Source organism: Asterias amurensis, chromosome 14 (assembly GCF_032118995.1).
Source record: "Asterias amurensis chromosome 14, ASM3211899v1".
Classification (NCBI taxonomy): domain Eukaryota; kingdom Metazoa; phylum Echinodermata; class Asteroidea; order Forcipulatida; family Asteriidae; genus Asterias; species Asterias amurensis.
Window position 1 is genome coordinate 2,684,376 of NC_092661.1, and position 22,356 is coordinate 2,706,731.

The 22,356-nt window shown below is 41.9% G+C and overlaps 2 protein-coding genes across 4 annotated transcripts in view; one reads left to right on the plus strand and one right to left on the minus strand.

Moving 5' to 3' along the window:
* Positions 1 to 4,896, plus strand: part of LOC139947086 (uncharacterized) — a 29,552-nt gene extending 24,656 nt beyond the window's left edge. For all 3 annotated transcript variants that reach the window (XM_071944921.1, XM_071944922.1, XM_071944923.1), the window contains one exon: positions 852 to 4,896. In XM_071944921.1, coding sequence (XP_071801022.1) covers positions 852 to 1,196 — 345 coding nt within the window. In that variant the 3' untranslated portion in view covers positions 1,197 to 4,896. The remainder of the gene's footprint in view (positions 1 to 851) is intronic.
* A 3,302-nt stretch (positions 4,897 to 8,198) lies between these two features.
* Positions 8,199 to 22,288, minus strand: LOC139947021 (quinone oxidoreductase-like protein 1). The gene is made up of 10 exons (XM_071944837.1): positions 22,132 to 22,288; positions 20,964 to 21,114; positions 14,704 to 14,817; positions 13,778 to 13,911; positions 13,162 to 13,273; positions 12,444 to 12,545; positions 11,542 to 11,684; positions 10,906 to 11,011; positions 10,035 to 10,080; positions 8,199 to 9,526 (listed from the first exon to the last, which is right to left on the minus strand). Exons 1-10 carry the CDS (start codon positions 22,195 to 22,197, stop codon positions 9,430 to 9,432), a joined length of 1,071 nt encoding a protein of 356 aa, XP_071800938.1. The 5' UTR covers positions 22,198 to 22,288; the 3' UTR covers positions 8,199 to 9,429.
* Positions 22,289 to 22,356: the final 68 nt, after the last annotated feature.

Below are 22,356 nucleotides of genomic sequence, written 5' to 3' on the forward strand. Positions count from 1 at the left end.
TATTTCCTTTTGGGAAGATGATGCTCGACCAATACATCTGAGCAATTCGGGCCAGTAGGCAAGTCTTGTGTAACCCAGCAACCCTAAAAATCCTTTTAAGTAGTTAATATTGACAATTTCGTTCTGTTTGGGTAACATTTGGTTTGCGGTAACACCATGTGTGTATCTACATGTACTCGCCAGGTAGAGTTTGTTCTTAGAGAGCTAGCTGTATTGCGTTATTCTACTACCGCGGAGTAGATGTTTGGGGTTTGGGAGACTTCTCAGTTCTGAAAAGAACTGTCCTGCTTTTTAAACTATTACCCGGGCGGATGGTATAATAGCAAAATAGGCTGGGACTACATGTACCACTCTAGCTTATATACATGTAGGATCGTGATTAACTGTACGAAGTTGGAGTCAGTTCTTAAATTGGTCTCAACGTTTCGACTACCTTGCTTTAGTCATCGTCAGGAGACTTGGGTAACCTTCTCAACTGACCCCAAGAAACAATTAATGCTGTACCACGCTAGAATTGTACCCTGTAACGTGTTGTGGGCAAGGGGTAGAGAGCTGCACTGCACCAAAGTTTTGCCAAGTCATCTGAGTTTGGGTTCAAATCCCGGTCGTGACACTTGTTCTCTTGGGGCAAGACAATTTCAACTATATTGTTTGCTTTCCATCTGAGTTTGGGTTCAAATCCCGGTCGTAATAATAACAATAATTGTTTATACCACTTGAAGAGGCACACTAATCTTTTCAAGGTTCAAACATTTTGGGACTTAGGATGGTCTGTAACAAAAAATCACTTGGGGATTGGGACCCGGTGATTGGTATCTATTCTAAACAAGTTGTCTTTTATCTCTTTACAGGGTACAACACAACCCCTGCCTTACCCTTCAAGGCGCCAATCCTCCCCGATGTCGTCCGACCAGAGGATGTTCTCCCCACCCAGGCCTACCGTTTCTCAAGGGTACCCCTCCCACAACGAGCCCAGTCGACAGAACTACCCGCCCTCCCCCCAACCCATGACACGAGGGCCGTACAGACCCGCTGAGCCCGCTAAGATAAGCTCATCGGAGGAACAAGGGAGGCAGAATATTCTTCATCATTTGTCGGGGATCTTCGGGGCGAAGAAAGTGGAGGCTGTGATGAGAAGGCATCCGACTGAGACGAACCCACAGAAGCTGGTTATATATTTGTCCACAAATACATAGGGAAGTGGAGACGTGGATTTGATAGTTGCGAAAGAAGTTGGTCAGATAATTGATCACTAATACATTTAGAGGTGGATTACTGAAGTGGTTTTGACGTGCCCTTATAAGATTTAACTGTGTGCACTCATTAATGCTATCACATGCTGAAAAATAGGTGTTTGGAAAAGCTGCCGACATCGATATCACTGAAGTGGATGTGTGTCCACTGTTAGATATAACTATATCCACTAAAGTGGAGAGGTTGCTATTTCAAGTACATGTATATTCACTATAAATGCTTGCATTCTGACATGTCTAAAAACCATGTTGTAAGTGGAAATGTAACTTTTTGATATAAGTATACCCACTAATGCTAGCATGCTGAAAACCAAGTTAGTGGAATGGTTGCTATTTGATATACATCCCACATGCTGAAAATCATGTAAGAGGAAAGGTTACTTATACTATCCACTAATGCTGTGCTGAAAATCATGTAAGTGGAAAGGTTCCCAATTGATAGAAGTATATCCACTAAAGCTAGCATTGAAATCCTTGTGGAAAGGTCCCTTGTTGATATATCCACTACTGCTAGCATGCTGAAAACCAGTCAAGTGGAAAGGTTGCTATTTGATATCAACCAACTGAAAACCTTGTGGAAAGGTTCTTCATTCATAGAAATATATCCACTACTGCTAGCATGCTGAAAACCAGTCAAGTGGACAGAGTGCTATTTGATATCAACCAATGCTATACTGAAAACCTTGTGGAAAGGTCCTTAATTCATAGAAATACTGTATATCCACTAATGCTAGCATGCTGAAACAATGGAAGTGGAAGTTCAATATTTGTTATTTAAACAGTTGCTACGAGACAGAAAGTGTTTTGTTTGTTTAAGAATAGAATTTCAAAGCATTTCAAAAACTAATATCACTTTCGTTTAGATCTATTTTGACTTGAATTTTGCATCTGGTAATCCAAAATCTTTGATTGTGGAGCAAAAGGAAATTGTAATACAATTAGTTCCTGGTTTGTTAAGATCGTGGAAGAGAAAAAGTTTTTATTAACGTGAAAGGATTTTTGTTATCCATTGTCATAGATTTATTTTAATGCTATGAAATCATTCGGTAATTTTTATCAGGGTGGTCAGGTTGGCGTAGTGGTATCTTTCGGTGCCTTCCACCTCTGGGAATCTGGTCGAATCCCGCCGGGGGCATTATGTGGTTTGGGTTTTTAGTCCCTATCCGACTGCGGTGGTTTTCCCAGGAATAACTCTGTGAGGTTTTCCTCCCACATCTAAAAATGAAACTTCCTTCCTTTTTTTCTACCCCCGTCAAGTTACTGAACAGGCTTTGACAAGAACTATCTGTAGATGTAGTTTTGATATTTCTTCATCTATAAAGTTGAAGGTAAAATAAATTTTATGTGAACATTTAAAATTTCAAAGAGAATGAAATGAAATTTGACGAGACCTTACAAAGGTCAATTGGATCAAACATTTATGAGTGGTGTTGGAGATAATGTAACACGAACATTATAAAATATAGGATTCGAACTGCCTCTAGCTACCGGGCGATCTCAGTGGTCTAGTTGGTAAGACACTGCTCTAGAATTGCAAGGGTCGTGGGTTCGAATCCTACCTGAGTCATATGCCTGTGGGTTTTTTTTCACAGAGCTCTGGAAAGTTCTGTGTATACATTGCTAACACACTCGTTGTATATGGGTAAAACCACAATGAATATGAACATTATGTGTGTTGACATGTTTTTACTTTCTTGAAAAGAATTGTCCACTTTCTCAGTAAAAGACTCAGAAAGTTTTGCTTAAATTTCAAATGCTTTTGAAATTGAGCGATAATGGACGCAATTTCATATCCATGAATTTACACGCGAGCTATTTTTGGCTTGCACTGCCTTTATGCAAGGCAAGATGATGACAAGAGACTATAGTTCTAGGAACAGTACAGTATATTACTGCACTTTTGTGTTAATTGATAAAAGCATGTTAAGAACTGCTAGTAAAATGTAAAGACAATTGTCTAAAGTTTCTATCCCCGGTTTTGGTGTTGGCTATGCTAACATGGGGCATAATTTATACATGTCGAGTTTGTATTTATGTGTTTTGTTTATGTACAAATATGTAATTCATCGAAATGAAACAAATTATGTTTTTAAAGAGGAGCTGTAACTGTCATTGCATTATTATTTTTATTGTAGATTTTTAAATGGCACTGGACACGTTTAGTAATTGTCAAAGATCAGTATTCTCACTTAATGTATCCCAACATACATGTATGCATCAATTTACAAACCTGTACAAATTTGGGCTCAATTGGTCATTGAAGTTGCAAGAGAATAATGAAAGAAAAAAACACCCTTGTTGCACAAGTTTGTGTGCTTTCAAATGCCTAAAAAGGGCTTCGGGCCTGATGTCTTTTAATTATCTCTGTCTCAAAGAATGTATATTTCAGAGTGAGCCAAATAAGTTTCTATCTATCATTTACGTGTCCAGTGCCTAGGAGATGAAATTGAAGGACGCATTTGGAAAAAAATTCCCCTGAAAAAGTTGTTGCAAAGTTGGAAAGATGCGAATCATTGGTGAAGATTCTTAGATATAAGTATTCAAAGAAATTTAATTTAAAATTTAAAATACATGTATATAAAAGTCACTATGAGATGTTTTTCCTTTGAATAAATTCTCACTGTATCATAAACAAAGAACAAATTTAGAAAGAAATTGGCAAAATACTTGCATTGCCTGCAAGAGAATTTTCATTAAGGTAAAAGCAGTCTCAATAAAAACAAATCATCTTAGCTTTTGAAAATAAGACTGTTTTTTTTTTAATAATCAGAATTGGTTTCATATCTGAGAACTGAAGACCACTTGATAATTTGATATAAGTTTGTGTTTAAATCTTCACAGATTATTATATATGAGACCAGAAAGTTCTTTTTCATGAATATTATTTCAGGCTTGATACTTCATGGAGGCAATGAAGGCGATTCCCATTTAAGCCTTTTTGAGGTATGGTGGACGTGATACGCGCGCGTCACATGCCGCGACTGATGCCACGCTCACCATGTTGGTGGTCATTAGGTTTACGTGTAAACGCCGCGTCACCTAAAATGTGCACTTCACTGAATAACATACGTTCTATTTCTATGGTCAATACGCACAAATTTACCACAACTTTACAGTGTTGTAGCATTGTGTCCGCCATACCTCAAAAAGGCTTATGGTCATTGCCTTAAAATGTTCCCTTAAAGTTTTGCAATTTCCTCGGAGGGCGCCCGTTACCAAACATGCCAAAGATGCCTTGGTGGCCCTGCCTTATCAACAACGAAGCATACAGGTCTGTTATTTCAGCGTTATTTCAAAGTTCTTGGATCGTAAAAAAAGCTCATAGTTTGTTCAATCGCTTCACTTGAAACATGGTTTAATTATTTCCTTGTTTTATAATAAATAACGTTCTTAAAATATTTTCCTATGGAAGATAATATGTGCTAAAATAATTGTACATAAGATTGAAGTTTTTATGTTGGAACCAAATTAATAATCGCTGTATCATATGTATTTCTTTATATATATTATGAATTAATTTAGTCACCCTTAAGGAAAAAGAAAATCATGTAATTTGAGTTTGATTGTATGAAAGGATAAGTGTAATATGCATGAAGTACTGCCTGATTTGTTGTTTTCATTGTAATATTAAACAAGGAAATGAAACAGATTTCTCACGGGACGTGGTGTTTTTCTTTTCCCCTCTATTTTTGATGCGTCAATTTCATTACTCAAATCTATAAATTTGGGAGTGTCGTGGCCGAGCACCGAATTTAAACTCTGGTGATTCTGTTTAGCAGAGTGTTGGTTCGAGTCCCAGTCGTGTAACTACATATTGCTCTGCCTCCGGATGGAACGTAAAGCTTCTACCCCCCCCCCCCCTGAAAAAGAGAAAGGAAAACAAAGAAGAGTTTTTTTTTTTTAACCTATTCCAATGTGTGTGTTGCATAATTTACTTCCTGATATCCTCCTTTGCTTCTACTGTTGAAACAATCCACATTCTCCACTGTTTAGGTTGTACAAAACCTCAGACAACACCCCACCCCTCCCCCACCTATCGTACTCTGACAAAGAAAACGTTGAAACTTCGGGCAGCCTCCCCAAGGCATGCTATCTGAAAGATAAAGACCCCATCTAATTATTTGAGAATCGGAAAATAGAACTTTCTTACCAACCAGAAGGACCTACGGTATAAATGCACAAAAATAGTTAATGGCGTGTCGTTTTGACGAAAGAATGAAGAAAGGCCCTCGAGAAAGAATCTGCTCTGGGTCGACACATCGAGTCATGAAATTTGTTAATGTACCTGGGAATCAGTTGGATCATGATTGGATCAGGCCTGTAATTACACACAGGCCACAGAGACCATGGCCTCAGTTGCCCCTGGCCTCGGTTGCCCCTGGCCTCGGTTGCCCCTGGCCTCGGTTGCCCCTGGCCTCGGTTGCCCCTGGCCTCAGTTGCCCCTGGCCTCGGTTGCCCCTGGCCTCAGTTGCCCCTGGCCTCAGTTGCCCCTGGCTTTGGTTGCCCCTGGCCTCGGTTGCCCCTGGCCTCAGTTGCCCCTGGCTTTGGTTGCCCCTGGCCTCGGTTGCCCCTGGCCTCAGTTGCCCCTGGCTTTGGTTGCCCCTGGCCTCGGTTGCCCCTGGCTTTGGTTGCCCCTGGCCTCGGTTGCCCCTGGCCTCGGTTGCCCCTGGCCTCGGTTGCCCCTGGCCTCGGTTGCCCCTGGCATTGGTTCACAGATTTTCAAATAATTTACAGGGTTTACAGAAGGTAATGGTGAAAGACTTCTCTTGAAATATTAATCCATGAAATGCTTTACTTTTTGATAAAACGGTAAAACAATATAAATTCTCGTTAGCGAGAATTACGGATTTGTTATAAACACATGTCACGACACTGGGAAACGCGCGAAAACAGGAGTGGGGTTTCCCGTTATTTTCTCCCGACTCCGATGTCCGATTGAGCCTAAATTTCCACAGGATTGTTATTTTATATATAAGTTGTGATACACGAAGTGTGGGACTTGGACAATACTTATTACCGAAGGTGTGGCTTTAAAGATTTTCCAGTGGAACTGCTCTGTCCAAGATGAAAATGGCCTTTCAACATGTTCAAAGATGAAAATTCCACTCGGTTGGATATCTTCTTGTGCCCAATGGAATTGCCCTTTGCAAAATATAAATCGCCTTGCGCTTTGCCCTTTGTAATATATAAACGGCCTTGCCCTTTGCCCTTTGTAAAAAATAAATGGCCATGCCCTTTAAACTTGTTCAAATATGAAATTCCATTCGGTTGGATATCTTCCTGTTCACAAGGGAATTGCCCTTTGCAAAATGAAAATGGCCTTGCCCTTTAAACATGTTCAAAGATCTCTGTTGGGAATCTTCCTGTTCCAAGTGGAATTGCCTTTGTAAAATATAAATGGCCTTGCCATTTAAACATGTTCAAATCTGAAATTCCACCCTGTTGGATATCTTCCTGTTTACAAGGGAATTGCCCTTTGCAAAATGAAAATGGCCTTGCCCTTTAAACATGTAGAGATCTCTGTTGGGAATCTTTGTGTTCCAAGTGGAATTGCCCTTTGTAAAATATAAATGGCCTTGCCATTTAAACCCACTCTGTTGGCTATCTTCCTGTTCCAAGTCATGTACTAACTCATCAGTAATGCTAACATCCGACTTTCAATTCTAAATATACAAGAATTCGTGGAAGTGGAAACGGTTGTACAAGATCCTTGTTCATGAGCTCCGGTAACTTGACACTGGACGACACAAAGTTCCTCATAAACAATCGACTCAGTCCAACATCACCAAGCTAAGACTAAAATACCATGTGACGCACTAAACTTCCCGATATATACACCATCTTTATGGTGACTTTGGGGTTTTGGCATTTGGCCACGTCATCAAGTGTTCCAGTTTTTCCCAAGTGGTTCATGGACAAGGAAATTAACAAAACTTGCATGTGCTGCACGTATTGTTTTATGCATATGCACGTAGTGTTTTATGCATAATGTGCATTGTAATTATGCACACTATTGGTAATTATGCAAGTATAAAAACCTACTTGCTAACAAGTAATCGAGAGCTTTAAAAAGAAATGGCTCCCTTTGAAGTAATGTAGATTTTGAGACAGAAGTAATTTCTCACTAAAGTATTTGAGTTGAATTCGAGACCTGGAGGTCTCGATTCATGCATCTGAAAGCACGCAACTTTGTGCGACAAGGGTGTTTTTTTTCCCATTATTCTCTCCCAACTTGTGCGACCTATTTAATTCAATTTTTTGAATTGTTATTTTATGCATATGTTGCAATACACCAAGTGAGAAGACTGGTCTTTGACATTACCAAAGGTGTCCAGTGTCTTTAAAGGAACATGTTGCCTTGGATCGGTCGAGTTGGTCCATAAAAAGCGTTTATAACCGTTTGTTGTAAAATGCACATGATTGGAAAGATGTTTTAAAAGTAGAATACAATGATCCACACAAATTTGCCTCGAATGTGCGTGGTTTTCCTTTTACTTTGCGAACTAACAAGGTCGGCCATTTATTGGAGTAAAAAATTGGACTTCCATAAATGGCCGACTGTGCTAGTCGACGAGGTAAAAGGAAAACCGTGCAATTTCGAGGCGTGTTTGTGTGAATCATTGTATTCTACTTTTACAACATCTTTCCAACCATATGCATTTCATAACAAACGGTTACAAACGCTTTTCAAAGACCAACTCGACCGATCCAAGGCAGCGTGTTTCTTTAAGGATCATTACTAGCATGGAGCAATAAGTTTATTGCTCCATGTTACTAGTAAAGGTGCAACCTAAAGGTGCTAATGTTCATACAGCGATCTACAAAAACTAGTCATGGTATTCTCATCAGCCAGCTCTAATCTATCCACGACAGCAAGTACCAACCGCATATCTGGCCATATATATATATTGAGGGTTGTTAATTCAAACACACACAACACAAATATTTTCCAAAAGTCTCCATTTGACCACATTTTTAGACACTTTTATTGATTTCTAATCAACGTTGCATGTCAGACAAGAATAATTTAGCACGATGCTTACTTTACCAACTTTATAACAAGTAGGCCTTTGCATAAAAATTACACAATTTCTTATCTGGGTCTCACCAAAGTATGAACTTAAATACCTTAAAAAAAAAAAAAGTTGACAGATTTACAAATAATTTGGTAATGGTGAAAGACTTCTCTTGAAATATTGTTCCATGAAATGCTTTACTGTTTGAGAAAACATTAAAACAATATCAATTCTCGATAGCGAGAATTACGGATTTATTATAAACACATGTCATGACATGGCGAAACGCGCGAAAACAGGAGTGGGATTCCCGCTATTTTCTCCCGACTCCGATGACCGATTGAGCCTAAATTTTCACAGGTTTGTTATTTTATATATAAGTTGTGATACAAGAAGTGTGGGACTTGGACAATACTGTTTACCGAAAGTGTATAATGGCTTTAAACTACCAGTTCAAGCTTCAAAATTAACCTATCATAAGAGTGCACATAATTCCTCTCAATTAAAAACAGAACTTCTAAAGTAGTAGACTTTGAATCAAGAAAGATGGTGATTAAACTCCCGAGAGGCTAGATAATAAAGGTTTATATACACAGCGCCCTCTGTAGTTGGGATAACTCCATACAGATGATGTTATCCCCGTCTTTAACCCCAATGAAAACATTTGTGTCTTGCAGTGACGTACATTTAAGCTTTCAGTTTCTGCGTTATGATTGTCTGACGTAGTTTGTCACTTACATAGACTGGCAGTTAACTGAACAATTTGATCTTCTGCTGCTACAGTGTGCATAATGTTTCAGGCCTGTTTGCTTCGTTTTTGAAAGGGCAAGGGCACCAAGGCATTTTCTCTTTGGTAAAGGGAACCCTATGAGGAAAATGTAAATTTCTACTCAAACTTTCAAGGGCACCAAGGCAACGACCAGGGGGGCATGGAGGCAATCACCTTTATTGCCTCCGCGAAATATCCGGTTAGTTGTTGTTTATATTTCACTTGTGTATACATGTGAATGGGATGCGAGGTCAAAGGTACATCTGGCAGGATCCTGTCGGATGCTTCAAGGCTGCCGTTATTCACGAGCCTCAAAATGTTGCCGAGTTTTTGTGGCCAGATTTGGAAAATCTTGACTTGAGTTTTCTCGTAATGTTCTGACGGTACTATCCTACATCTTGACGATAGTCTTTCCGATTCGCTGAGCTGGAAGACTGTTATAGGCTTCACACGCCTCCTCTAGGCTGACACATCGGGAAATGTTTGGTCTGTAAAGACAAGAATTATCAATAAGTAATTATTTGAATTCAACGAAAACAAAATGGTGGTTCATACCTTCCTGCGGTGCAGTGTTATTTTTTACCCCTAGCAATTTTTTATGCAAGTCGCCTGACACACAAGACCTGAAGGCCACTTCAAGGTGTGGGCTACAATTATTTTTTTCCAGAGGCCATTGCCACCTACTCCTAGGGCTGAAACAGGGTTACCCCTTTCACAGTCCATACGAATGTAGGCTTGGGTATCTTCAATTCGAAGCCTGGCCGGTAGAGCAGAAAGCACTACCTCCCCAAATTTTATTAAGCAAGTGTCACGACCGGGATCCGAACCCACACCCTGCTGATTAAACACCAGTGCTTGAATCCAGTGCTCTTAACCGCTCGGCAATGACACTGCCACATTTAGAAGCTATCAAAGAAACAAGAACTTGTACTTGTTAGTTGGTTTTTTTTGAGAAGTTTTCTCCTAAAACTGATTCATCAAAATTTAAAATCGTACCTCAGAACTCCATTACCCATCTCGTTGATTACAGACTGAAAAATATCTGAGATGCCATTATTAAGGTACATAAAATCTCAACTTCTTGTGCTATTTAGATGCAGCACTCCATGTTAAAAAAAAATTCACTTGGGCTCAATTTCTTAAGCCTGACGATGACTAGAGCAAGCTAGTCGAAACGTTGAGACCATTTTAAGAACTTACTCCGCGGCAGTACAGTTAATCACAATCCTATAAGCTAAAGTAGTAGTCCCAGCCTATTTTCCATACCATCCGCCCTTGTAATAATTTAAAAAGCAGGACAGTTCTTTTCAGAACTGAGAAGTCTCCCGAACATTTACTCTACAGTAGTAAAATAAAACAAACTCTACCTGGCAAGTAGATACACACATGGTGTTACCGCAAACCAAATATCATGCAATGCCTCAAATCCTAAATTCATTAAGCCTGTTTAAGCACAAAAAATCTTGCTTAGCAGGAACTGGGTTCCAGCTAAAGGTCATCGTGGTCTGGTGGTTAGACTGCACGACTTGCAACCACAAGGTTGTGGGTTCGAAATCCCCAAAGTTAACTGCTGATTTCACAATGACTAGAACAAGTACATGTACTGTTCTCTAGTTGCTGATCAGAATTTCTTGATTTGTGCCACTCATAATCATAGATGTTAAAGGAACACCTTGCCTTGGATCAGACGAGTTTGTATATAAAAAGAGTTTATAACTGTTTATTATAAAATGCATATGGTTGGAAAGATGTTTTAAAAGTAGAATACGATGATCCACACAAATTTGCCTTGGAATTGCGCGGTTTTCCTTTTACCTTCTTTTCTTTATGATTCTGGAATTTAATTATAAATATTTGTCAAGGATACGGAGGAATCTTCCCAGTTGTCCGCAAGACAAGTTCCAGACTGTCTCATTAAGGAACGAGATACTAGCACCTCTCATGTGAAGAAGACGGGAATCCGGGGGATCAAGCTATGAGAAAAGGAAGAGATATTAATTTGAGTCCATTAAAATTAAAGTGATGAGGATTATGTGTGTCGCTGCCCAAAAAACTGCCAAAGTGGCAACCCCCAGGGTCATCAAGGAAATCAGGTCCCTTTATACTGCATAGCATCGCAATAAAAAATGACAAGACCAATCAATACGTCTGAGCAGTAAAAAAAATCGAAAAGTAGATGCAAAAAAAAACCAATGGCACTGCAGAGGGATCCATTTTAGAAGCAGAGCTTTTGCGCAATGGTCAGTAAAAGCATGTATAGATAGATAGAGCCCATAGTGTTCTTAGAAATCATCTGTGCATGCAATAAAACAGAAAACAGAGAATGCTGAGCCCAATTGTCATCTTTTGCAAGTAATCCCAAATGGAACTAGAAAAAATGTTCCTTAAAAAAGTGTGTTTTCAAGGTTGTTTTGAAATTTCTTTTGTCTGGATGGCTCTGATGGAAAGTGGAAGACCATGCAATATATGTCTGTCTCCACCTGTTGTCTACAAATCTTGTTACCTGAAGATCCATTTGTGTCGTGACCCATCGACCTCCGACCCCTAGCGCTGAGATGACCTCATGTTTTGTTGGAAGCGTCTGAAGTTTCTTTTGTTTCCTCGGACTGAGCATCGGGTCTACCTCCTCCTTCGGGAACATGCTCACTGGGACAAGAAACATAATATTGATAGTGGCTTCTCATATAGCGTTCATATCCGTCACTCAGTGAGCGCGCTTCAACATTCAGTGTTTGCCTGCAAGTTAAGTGGGGCTACATTTGAAGCATGAGACCTTCTCCTTTTGTGTAGCACCATGCATTGGTTTACAAGGTGCTGTGGCGCAATATGCAGCCAATCAAACCAGGAACACCTGGGCGTGCCCCTTCTATTCTTGATAAGAGCACTGGGTTCTTTTATGTGCCTTACACATCACACGGGACCATCAGCTTAACGTCCCATCCGAAGGAAGAAGCATCATGGTCAATTGCCTGTTAAGGACACAAGTGTCTTGCCCGAACCCACACTCTGCTGATCAGAATCACCAGAGCTCGAGTCCCCTGCTCTTATCCGTCTGGCCTCCATGTAATATGGACCAGTTCCCTACGCACTGCTTTAATAAGGGTCATTTTAAAAGATGAAAAGGGAAAGTTAAAAACAGGAAACTTGCTGGTTCAACCATGTATTAAATCTCTTTCATGGGAGTGTTGGCTCTGAAAAGAGCCGGTGTGGTCTCGACGTTTCAAACAGTATACTCTGCTCAACTTTGAAGATGGCGTATGGCCTGCAGTCCAGTTAAATTTCAAGCCCAGCATACTGATGACTGGTCTTAGAACTTAAGGTGGGATTGCGGCCGAGTGCCTGAAATTTTCATCTGGGTCATCGACCTAAAAGTTTGCATGCAGCTGTTTAAGATGAAACACTTACCCCCATCATCTAAGATGCAGTCCACACCAAGTCCTCCAGTTTCCTCAATACACTGTTGGGTTAAGGCATACTTCTTACTCTGATCTGTCTCAATTACTTGGGCTGTAGAGAAACAATCATTCATTATTTAAGTTTTAATCCTTTAGAGACCATAGTGGCCACAAGTGGCTTGTTCCAAATTGCCCATGGCGGTCACAAACGACTGCAAAGTTTGATCTACTTCGACTCACATAATGAGATCAAATTCAGGATCATGTCCAGATCATGTTGAAATTTTCCAATGTTTGTTTTAAAACACAGTATCCAAATTTCTAAACACAAAGTTAGGTTTCTGTTTCATGTTTTTTCGGTTGAAAGTTTTGCTGATAAACTTTGATTATTAAAGAAATGAACAAATAATATTAGCTGGTCTGGGTATTTTGTGATGATTTTTTAGAAGTAAATGGTCACATAAAGGGTTTAGGAAGGACTTTTTCAAAGTGTGTACTTCATTAGGTAATTCGCTTTATTACGGAACTCTAAATCACTTACACACTACCTCAGTTCATCAGGTCAAAGTCTTTCGGAATATCTTCTCAACCCCTAAGGAGTTTGCAGCCCCTGCATCTTAGTAAATGGCTTTTTTGATAAAAGATCCAGAGGTGAGGGGCAGTTTTTTAAGATATTTTTAAGATCAGGGGGCGAGGGGCAGTGGGTGGTGGGGGGGGGGGGGGCTTACCAAGCTCTGGTTTGAAACTTTCTAGGTAGATGGATTCTTCTTGTGAAGACGCTGTGGCGAGTACTTTAGCTCCCCAATGCTGGGCCAACTGGATCGCTATCGTCCCACTTGACTATAAAACAAATAAAGGGAAGAATTTGCCAATTATTATAATTGCAAAAAATAGCAAGTGGCCTGACGCTACGACCCCAGCAGAGTCTTTCTTGAAGGCTAAACAGAAAGACTCTGCTAGGGTCAGGGCCCAATTTCATAGAGATGCTAATTTCTCCCTTGATAAAAACAGGATTACCATCCAAATTTCCACATGATTATCAGGATAAGCAAACAAAAGCTGAACCCAGTGCACTTTTCGAAAAGAGAAGGGGTTCGCCCCGGTGTTTCCTGGTTGTGGCTGCTGTATGCCCCATAGCACCTTGTAAACCCTTATGAGGGCTATATACATGTAAGACTTCGATATTATTATGATTATTATTAAATGGCATGCTTATATAGGAGTGATCCTGATTAAGTGTAGGTTTTTATTTAGTAACCATGGTAACTGATACTTTTACCTATTGTCCGCCCCCTCCCCCCTTGGAGCACCCCACAGGTCCACTTAAGTTACAATGAAACTTACCGATGCCCCATTGATGACCAGTACAGTATCCCCAGCGCATACTCTTGCCATGTAATGCAGCGCTGTGTAGGCCTTAACTGCATCTCTTATACACGCCGCTGCATCATGGAAGTTCACTCTCATTGGCTTGATGACTAAAAAAAAAAGATTACAATTTATATTACTTTTGAAAGGACCTGTACTTAGGCAAGCAGCTGTTGGTCAGCAAGCAGGGTGTCATGGCCAGGGCCCATTTTCATAGAGCTGCTTAAGCAAAAAATTTTGCTTTTAAAAGCAAAAAATTCATTGCTTAGTAAAATCAGATTACCTGCCAAGCTTCCACTCAATTGTAATGCTAAAAAAATTGTAAACAACAGCTTAATACTAGTCATAAGCAATGTATATATGGCAGGAAATTTTGGCCAGTAACATGTGTAAAATAAGCGAGCTATTTTCGTGTTTTTTGTCTTTTGCTTAAGCAGCTCTATGAAATTGGCCCCAGGTGGTTAAGAGCATCGAACTCAAGTTATTGTTGCTAAGTCATCATGGTTCAGGTTTGAATCTCGGTCATGACACTTTTGTCCTTAACTATAATTTATAATTGCTTCTCATCACCCAGGGGTAAATGGGTACCTGTGAGGGCAGAGATGTCTCTTTTGATTGATTTAGCTTGGTGGGCTACATATTTAGCAGCACAGGAATGATGGTTTAAGGAATGCAATAAAATAGCCCAAGGCCAGTGACCAGAGGCAAAAGTGTAGAAGCACAAGATTGTAAATGCTTCTCAAATTAATTTAAAAGGGCTTTATATAGAGCTTTACATTAAGAACAATGCAATGATACTTTGAATATCAAAAAAGGAGATCATGTGCAACATCCGTTGGAAAAATAAAATAAATCACATTAAAAGTGGTGGCCGGATGGGGAAGTTTTTTCCAATAGCTTACCTAAGTCATACTCGTTGGCGACGCAGTACTCGGCACATCCAGAGCACACTGAATCCACTGGAAGAAAAGCTGCGACCTCGTCCCCGACTTTACATCTAGAAACACTCCCTCCAACTGCAATAAGACAATAACCAGTTTACAATTCATGAAGGTAAGCACAATCTGTATTTGCTCTTTTTTAAAGACGGACTTGACATTCGTAATTGTCAAAGCTGCACAATATGACCCAACATTAAATAACAAAGTGTGAACACTTTCGAGCTAAATGGGTCATTGGAGGCACTGACATCCCACAATAGTACTAGGGCTAAACTGTCAACCAAATCAACTGTCACCAGGAGCACATCGCCACCTACTCTTGGGACTGAAACAGGGCTACCCACTTCACTGTCCAGAAGGATGTAGGCATGGGTATCATCCACTAGGAGCCACCTACTCCTAGGGCTGAAACAGGTGTTGGCATGTGGCCTAAATAAGGATTGAGGAACGAGGAGACTTCTGAGCTGTTACAACTGTTTAATCAGCCATGTTGAATAACACCGCCCTCTGTTGGCGGGTGGATATGTGACATCCCCCTTTTTAAAAAAAAAAATTTTAATCCAAGAACAGTGTAAAATCACAGATTTTAAATACAACAAAATTATAATGTTGAACACAGGTTTTTGTGCTCTTTGATCAAATTAATGATGAATCAACTGCATTCATCCGTAGAAAAATGGTTGGTTAATGATCCTGTATTTTAGGATTCCACTGGAGGTTTTTTCCAGTCTATCACATGAGGTTTAGAAATAAAATAAAAAGTTTTCTGTGAATGAACTCAAAAGTTTGAAGCATTGTGGTCTTTGGTTGCTAGAGGAGTCTGGTGTGGTTTAAATAAAAGAAACTTTGGTTTTGTCAAAAAGAAGAATTTTTTGTAAGAAACTGAGTATCAGTTTTTGCAAGAATTTTTTTTTTATTTTTTAGTAAAAGTTTGAGTATATCATGGGTGGCATCATGATGGAGTGTTCAATGTTCAATGTTCACAATGAGAGTTTCTCAGGTTTCCGCACAAGTCTTCCAGAGCGAGTTTTGTACTCTGGATGTTGAACCGTTGGTTGATGGAGAGGTGGTGGGGTTGGTGTGTTGACACGTGGGGGAGTGGTGACTGGAGGTTGGGGCGATGACTGTGAGGGTGTCTGAGGGTCAATGTCAAAGGTCACTCGCTTCTTGACTGGTTCCAAGTCACGAATGTGTCTGCGGTTGCGACGGAGGATACTTCCATTGGGGGTGCGGACTATGTATGACCTCGGTTCATGACATTTCTCCGCTACAGTGGCTGGTGTCCAACGGCCACTGTTGGGGTCAAGAATGGAGATGGTTTGACCGGACCGTAGGGGAGGGAGATCTCTGGCTTGTCTGTCATGGTATTGTTTCTGGGTACTCTGACGCTCATACAAACGCTCTTGGATCTTGTCACGAGCTGCGAGGGAGTTGCGGATTTTCGCAGGTAAGTTGCCTCTGAGTTTTCTGTTGTAGAGGATTTGAGCTGGGCTGGGAATAGTATGGTCAACTGGGGTCGTTCGAAGACAGAGGAGTGCCATATTTACATCACTGTCACTGGATCGAGCCTTTCGTATGGTTTTCTTGACTGTTTGGATTGTGCGCTCGATGAAACCGTTGGATCTGGGGTAGTGGGGTGAAGAAGTGATATGGTCAAAACACCATGAGACGGAGAAATCTTTGTACTGTTTTGAGTCGTAGTGTCTGGCATTGTCACTGACAACTCTCTCAGGGATACCTTGTTCGGCGAAGATTTGTTTGGTGGCGTTTACAACTGCTTGGCTTGTGCATGGCACTGGTAGCTTCCGGATGAATGGAAACTTTGAGTAGTAGTCAGCCACGATGAGAAAATTATCACCTTCGAAGAAGAACAGGTCAGCACCGACAACTTGCCACGGGCGAGTGGGGACAGTGTGTTGAAGAAGAGTTTCTCGTGGTTGTGCTGTCTGGAACCGCTGGCAAGTTGGGCAGTTTTTCACAAGTGTGTCGATGTCTTTGGTTATGCCTACCCAAAAGACACACTCTTTGGCTCTCAGCTTGGTTTTTTCGCTACCCTGGTGGCCTTCATGGAGCTGGAGGAGGACATGTTGTTGCTGTGAAGCGGGGATGATAATGCACCCACCCTTAACAATAAGTCCATCTTCGACTGCAAGCTCGTCACGAAAGGGCCAGTACTGATGGAGAGCTTTGGGGACGTCATGACGTCGCTCTGGCCATCCTTTTATGATTATATCTTTGAGTGTCATGAGGGTGGTATCCAAGGCTGTTTCATGTTGGAGAGAGCGAATGCGCGGTTGTGTGAACTGGACAAAGGTCACATGCAGGTCAAGGTCTATGTGATTGGCGTCTGGTACAGGGAGACGAGATAAGCCATCAGGCAGGAGCATTTCATTCCCTGGTCTGTAGGTTACTGTGACATCGTAGGGTTGGAGACGGAGAAGCATTCGCTGCAGTCTCGGAGGAGCGGCTTTTAGTGATTTGCGCTGAATCATCTCCAGGGGCTTGTGGTCACTTTCTACAGTGAAATGATCGCCATATATGTATGTGTGAAAACGTTCACATCCAAAGACAACTGCAAGGAGTTCACGCTCTATGTTGGCATACCGTTGTTCTGCCGGACTGAGGGATTTTGAAGCAAAGGCGACCGGTTTGCCGTCTTGGGTTAGAGCTGCACCCAGGCCTTTCATGGAGGCATCTACTTGGATGGTCGTCTTTTTGGAGGGGTCAAAGTAAGTGAGGATCGTCTCAGCACAGATGAGGTCTTTGACTTTCTCGAAAGCCCTCTGATGTGAAGGAGACCAGATGAAGTCAATGTCTTTCTTTAGGAGAGCCCTGAGGTCAGATGTATGGTCGGACAGGTTCGGGATGAAGGGACTGAGATAGGTCACCATGCCAAGGAATTCCTGGAGTCCTGTCTTATCCTGAGGTGGATTGATCTGTTTGATGGCTGTAACCTTCGCTGGGTCGGGGTGTACACCATGCTTATCGTAGATCATACCAAAGAACTTTATCTGTGGGGTCTTGATCGCACACTTTGAGCTATTGAACATCAGTCCGTACTGGTTGGCGGCTTTCATCAGATGATGAAGATTTTTGTCATGTTCTGCCTCAGTCGCGCCAAAAACTACAATGTCATCTGCAATGCCAATTGCACCAGGACAGCTCTCGAGAAATTGGTCCATGCGTAGCTGGAACACGTCTTGGCTCATCACTAGGCCAAAGGGTAGTCTCAAGTAGCAATAGCGACCGAAGGGGCTGTTGAATGTTGTGAGTAGAGCGCTTTCGTCATCCAGTTTCACCGACCAGTAGCCATTCTTGGCATCTAGCTTGCTGAAGAATTTGGCACCTGAGAACTTATGGGTGATTTCTTCTATGGTCGGAGTTTTGTGGTGACATCTTTTGATTGCGTTGTTAAGATCTTTCGGATCGAGGCAGACACGCAGTTTCCCATTCTCTCGTCTGGAGACTGTCAAACTGCTTACCCAATCAGTCGGCTCAGTGACGCGTCTGATCACTCCTTGTTGCTCCATGTTCTCTAGCTCAGACTTCAATTCATCTTTGATCTTTATGGGGCATTTGCGGGGAGCACTGATTGTAGGGTGGGCATTTTCATCCAGGACGATGTGGTATTTGCCAGGGAAGTTACCAATCCTGTCAAACTGGTCAGGGTATTGGCGTTGTAGATCCTGAGTGCAGCTGATAGAGGGGCACTGTGGTGTCGTTATTGCACAGTGCAGAGTCACAAGCTGCAGTTTGCGAGAAGTGGGCAAACCAAGGATTGCTGGGCCGTCAGAGTCCACGACGAAGAAATCTGCTGTCACCCAGGCACTTCCATCATACCGGCAGGGAAGGGAAGTAGAACCATATTGCTTTATTCTTGTGTTGTTGTAAGCAGTCAGTATGGCTTTATGGTTGGATGTAGAGTCAGAACTTGGAAATCCACCAGAGTCAAGTCTGTCTGGAAACATGCGGCGGTACATTCTCAGGGGTATTGTGTTGCCCTGGGCTCCTGTATCGACTTTGACGTGGAGCTTCACCAGCATTTTCCGGTCACGTTTCACCTCGATGAAAGTGAAAACCTCATCTCGTGTGTCAGGGCTGTCGTGCTGCTCAGCATTGTGTATGGCACTGATGTTTGAGACAAGGATTGGGCTTATGACCATCTCATTAAAGTCATCTTCAAACTCACTCTCGTAATCTTGCTCAGAGATGTAGTGTACTTTTGGATTAGGCCTCTTGCGCCCTCTAGAGGGAGTACGGGGCTTACGACGAGAGGGTGGTCTATCACGTGTTCTGGGCTGCCTATCATTGGAACCAGTGGAACGGCAGACGTTTTGCCAGTGGTTCTTCTTGCCACACTTATGGCAAGTTGAGTTGTATGCCGGGCAACAGTCTCTCGGGCGGAAGGGGTGTGTGCCTCCACAGTTACGGCATGTTCGCTTGGAGCGGATGGCATCAACTGTTGCAGCATCAGGTGGTGCTGTCGGTTGGACTTGGGCAAGCTGACGCATGTGGTTGATCGAAGCTTCATGTGTTCGTCCTAGGTCAAGGGTTTGCTGTATTGTAAGCGTTTTGTCCTTGCCGAGGAGATCTTTCTGGACTTCAGTGTACTTCACACCCGCTATGAACTGTTCAATGACCCGGTCCTGGAACTCAGCATCATCCTTGAACTCACACTTTTGGGCATGAAGTTTGAGTTGAGAGAGAAAATCATCTATTGTTTCACTATCACGTTGAGCAAACTTCTGTAGGTACAGCCTAGCCACACGAAAATTCTCTTTGGGCTGAATTTGTGCCATGAATTTGGACCACACAACTGTAGGGTCTTTTTTCTCGGGCTCTGTGAGGCTCCATGAGTTGTAGATCTTTATGCCTGTGGCTCCCATGAACAATAGAATGTGATCAACTTGCTTGTCAACAGGTATATCTTTGACAGAAAAATATAAGGCACACTGCTGCTGAAATAACTGTATTGAGTTGGCTTGGTCAGCATCTTCCCAGTTCATTCTGGGGCTTAATCCTGCGTTCTCTGACATGGCGGTACTTTAGTTGAGACACTGTGGTTAAAATATGAAGGAGATTGCACGGCTTACCAAGTTAGCAGGAGCTCGGGATCGGGTTGAGGTCGCCACTGAACGGGTGATGCACGTTGTCTGTGACTGTGTGTGTACGTGTAGTGATGTACACAAAACGCTGTGTTGGCTCCGTATGATTTGGTGCACAAAAACGATGTCAAACTTCAATTTCCTGACAGAGAATTTCGCCAGAAAGTGTCTAAAAGTACTGTCTTTACTATGTATTTTCATGTATAGTAGTTTACCGCTGCCACCATGTTGGCATGTGGCCTAAATAAGGATTGAGGAACGAGGAGACTTCTGAGCTGTTACAACTGTTTAATCAGCCATGTTGAATAACACCGCCCTCTGTTGGCGGGTGGATATGTGACAACAGGGCTACCCACTTCACAGTCCCTAAGGATGTAGGCATGGGTATCATCCACTAGGAGCCACCTACTCCTGGGGCTGAAACAGGGTTACCCTTTTCACAGTCCGTAAAGATGTAGGCATCATCCACTAGGAGCCACCTACTCCTGTGGCTGAAACATGGTTACCCCCTTCACTTTCCAGAAGGATGTAGGCATGGGTATCATTCACTTGGAGCCACCTACTCCTAGGGCTGAAACAAGGTTACCCACTTCACTGTCCAGAAGGATGTAGGCATGGGTGTTATTCACTAGGAGCAACCTACTCCTGGGGGGCTGAAACAGGGTTACCCCCTTCACAGTCCGCAAGGATGTAGGCATGGGTATCATCCACTAGGAGCCACCTACTCCTAGGGCTGAAACAGGGTTACCCCCTTCACAGTCCAAGGATGTAGGCATCATCCACTAGGAGCCACCTACTCCTAGTGCTGAAACAGGGTTACCCCCTTCACTTTCCAGAAGGATGTAGGCATGGGTATCATTCACTTGGAGCCACCTACTCCTAGGGCTGAAACAGGGTTACCCCCTTCACAGTCCAAGGATGTAGGCATCATCCACTAGGAGCCACCTACTCCTGTGGCTGAAACTGGGTTACCACCTTCACTTTCCAGAAGGGGGAAGGCTTGGGTATCATCCACTAGGAGCCTGGCTGGTAGAGCAGAATGCACTACCTCACCAACTTTAAACTAAGCAACTAAATAATAAGAAGAAACAACATCTAACACCATAAATTACTTACTCTTTGTTACCACACCAGCAACTTCCCTCCCTATCGGTAGATGTTGCCTGTCTAACGAGAGCTCTTTGATGACATCTAATCTTATTGATGATAACCCGCATGCCTCTACTTGGATTAATACCTGATCCTCTTCAGGTTCTGGAACTGGTACCTGAAGGAAATGAGGAAACAATGATCAAAACGGATTACAAAAACAGGTTTTAAGTTAGGAGTGCCGTGGCCGAGCAGTTAAGAAAAGCACCGGACTGAAGATCTGGTGTTTCTGATCAGCAGAATGTGGGTTCTACATGAACAAACTGTAGGCCCGGTCTTGACAAGTACTATTTCGGTTGGGACATATAAACCTGTAGTTCCAGGTGTTCCTATCAAAACTATCAACGCACGTAAAATACCCCAATGCAGCCAGTAGCTAAGTGGTTAGCTGAGGCCCTGTGTGTCTGCCGTTAGTGCGTTCATCTTCAAATTCAATCATGAAGGTAGTTGGGATGTCGAAACCCTCCTCCTGACGGCCGGAGGGTAGAGGGTTACTATATCGCAACTACGAAATTTGATATTATTGCACACATAGAATATTTTCTTGCGAGAACAGCATTTTTGCGAAATCGAGATCCAAATGTTTTTACACTTTGCAAAAAGATTTATTTATCTATTTTAAAACTGTAGGCCCTATCATAATTTTGATCAAGAAAATACTAACATAATTTAAACAACCCTGGAAGTTGGTAAAACAAGTTTTTAGTAGATTTTTAGACAAATAAATTAATAATGTAATGGAAGCCCAAATAATAATTGACACTACAACAAACATGCAAAGTTCATAATAAACCAAAATTAAAATTAAATAAAACAAGTGAAGTACCGGTAAACAAAAGCTAAATTAAACACAATAATTTATATTACAACAATTTTGGGTCAAGATTCATCAGTGACTGATAGACCTATCTGATATCTCCTGATTTTTAGTGATAGGTCGGCCTCACCATCCTCTTGCCTCGTTTATAAACCCAGCCACACTGATGCCAAACCACTCGGCACGAAGTGGTGGGGCCGCAGGCCACTTTGGGCCCGCTATAAATTTGTCAAGCGCACAACGAATTTCCGGAGTGGCCGGACACACCGATTGTCGCAGTGCAGCACTGAAAAACTAGTTGAAAACTTAAAAACTTACATCAGTATTCAATACAGCATTAAGACTCTTGCCATTTGGTCCACAATCCAGGCAAACAGACCTCATTTTTTATAGATAATTGATAGAAAACGTTCTACGATTGAAAAGGGGGCGGTCAAAACATCCCATGCAACCCGGATGTAAACACACATGTCAAGTGCATTCAAAAGAATCAGTGCATTTGAATGGGGGTCATTCTGTCATAAGAAATGTACATACAACCCG

Coding starts and splice junctions, on each gene's coding strand:
- LOC139947021 (XM_071944837.1), bottom strand. CDS start 22,197: ATGAGGTCTGTTTGCCTGGATTGTGGACCAAATGGCAAGAGTCTTAAT. Junction 12,546..13,161: donor AAGTTTCAAACCAGAGCTTG/GTAAGCCCCCCC, acceptor GTTTCTCTACAG/CCCAAGTAATTGAGACAGAT. Junction 9,527..10,034: donor ATGGGTAATGGAGTTCTGAG/GTACGATTTTAA, acceptor TTGTCTTTACAG/ACCAAACATTTCCCGATGTG.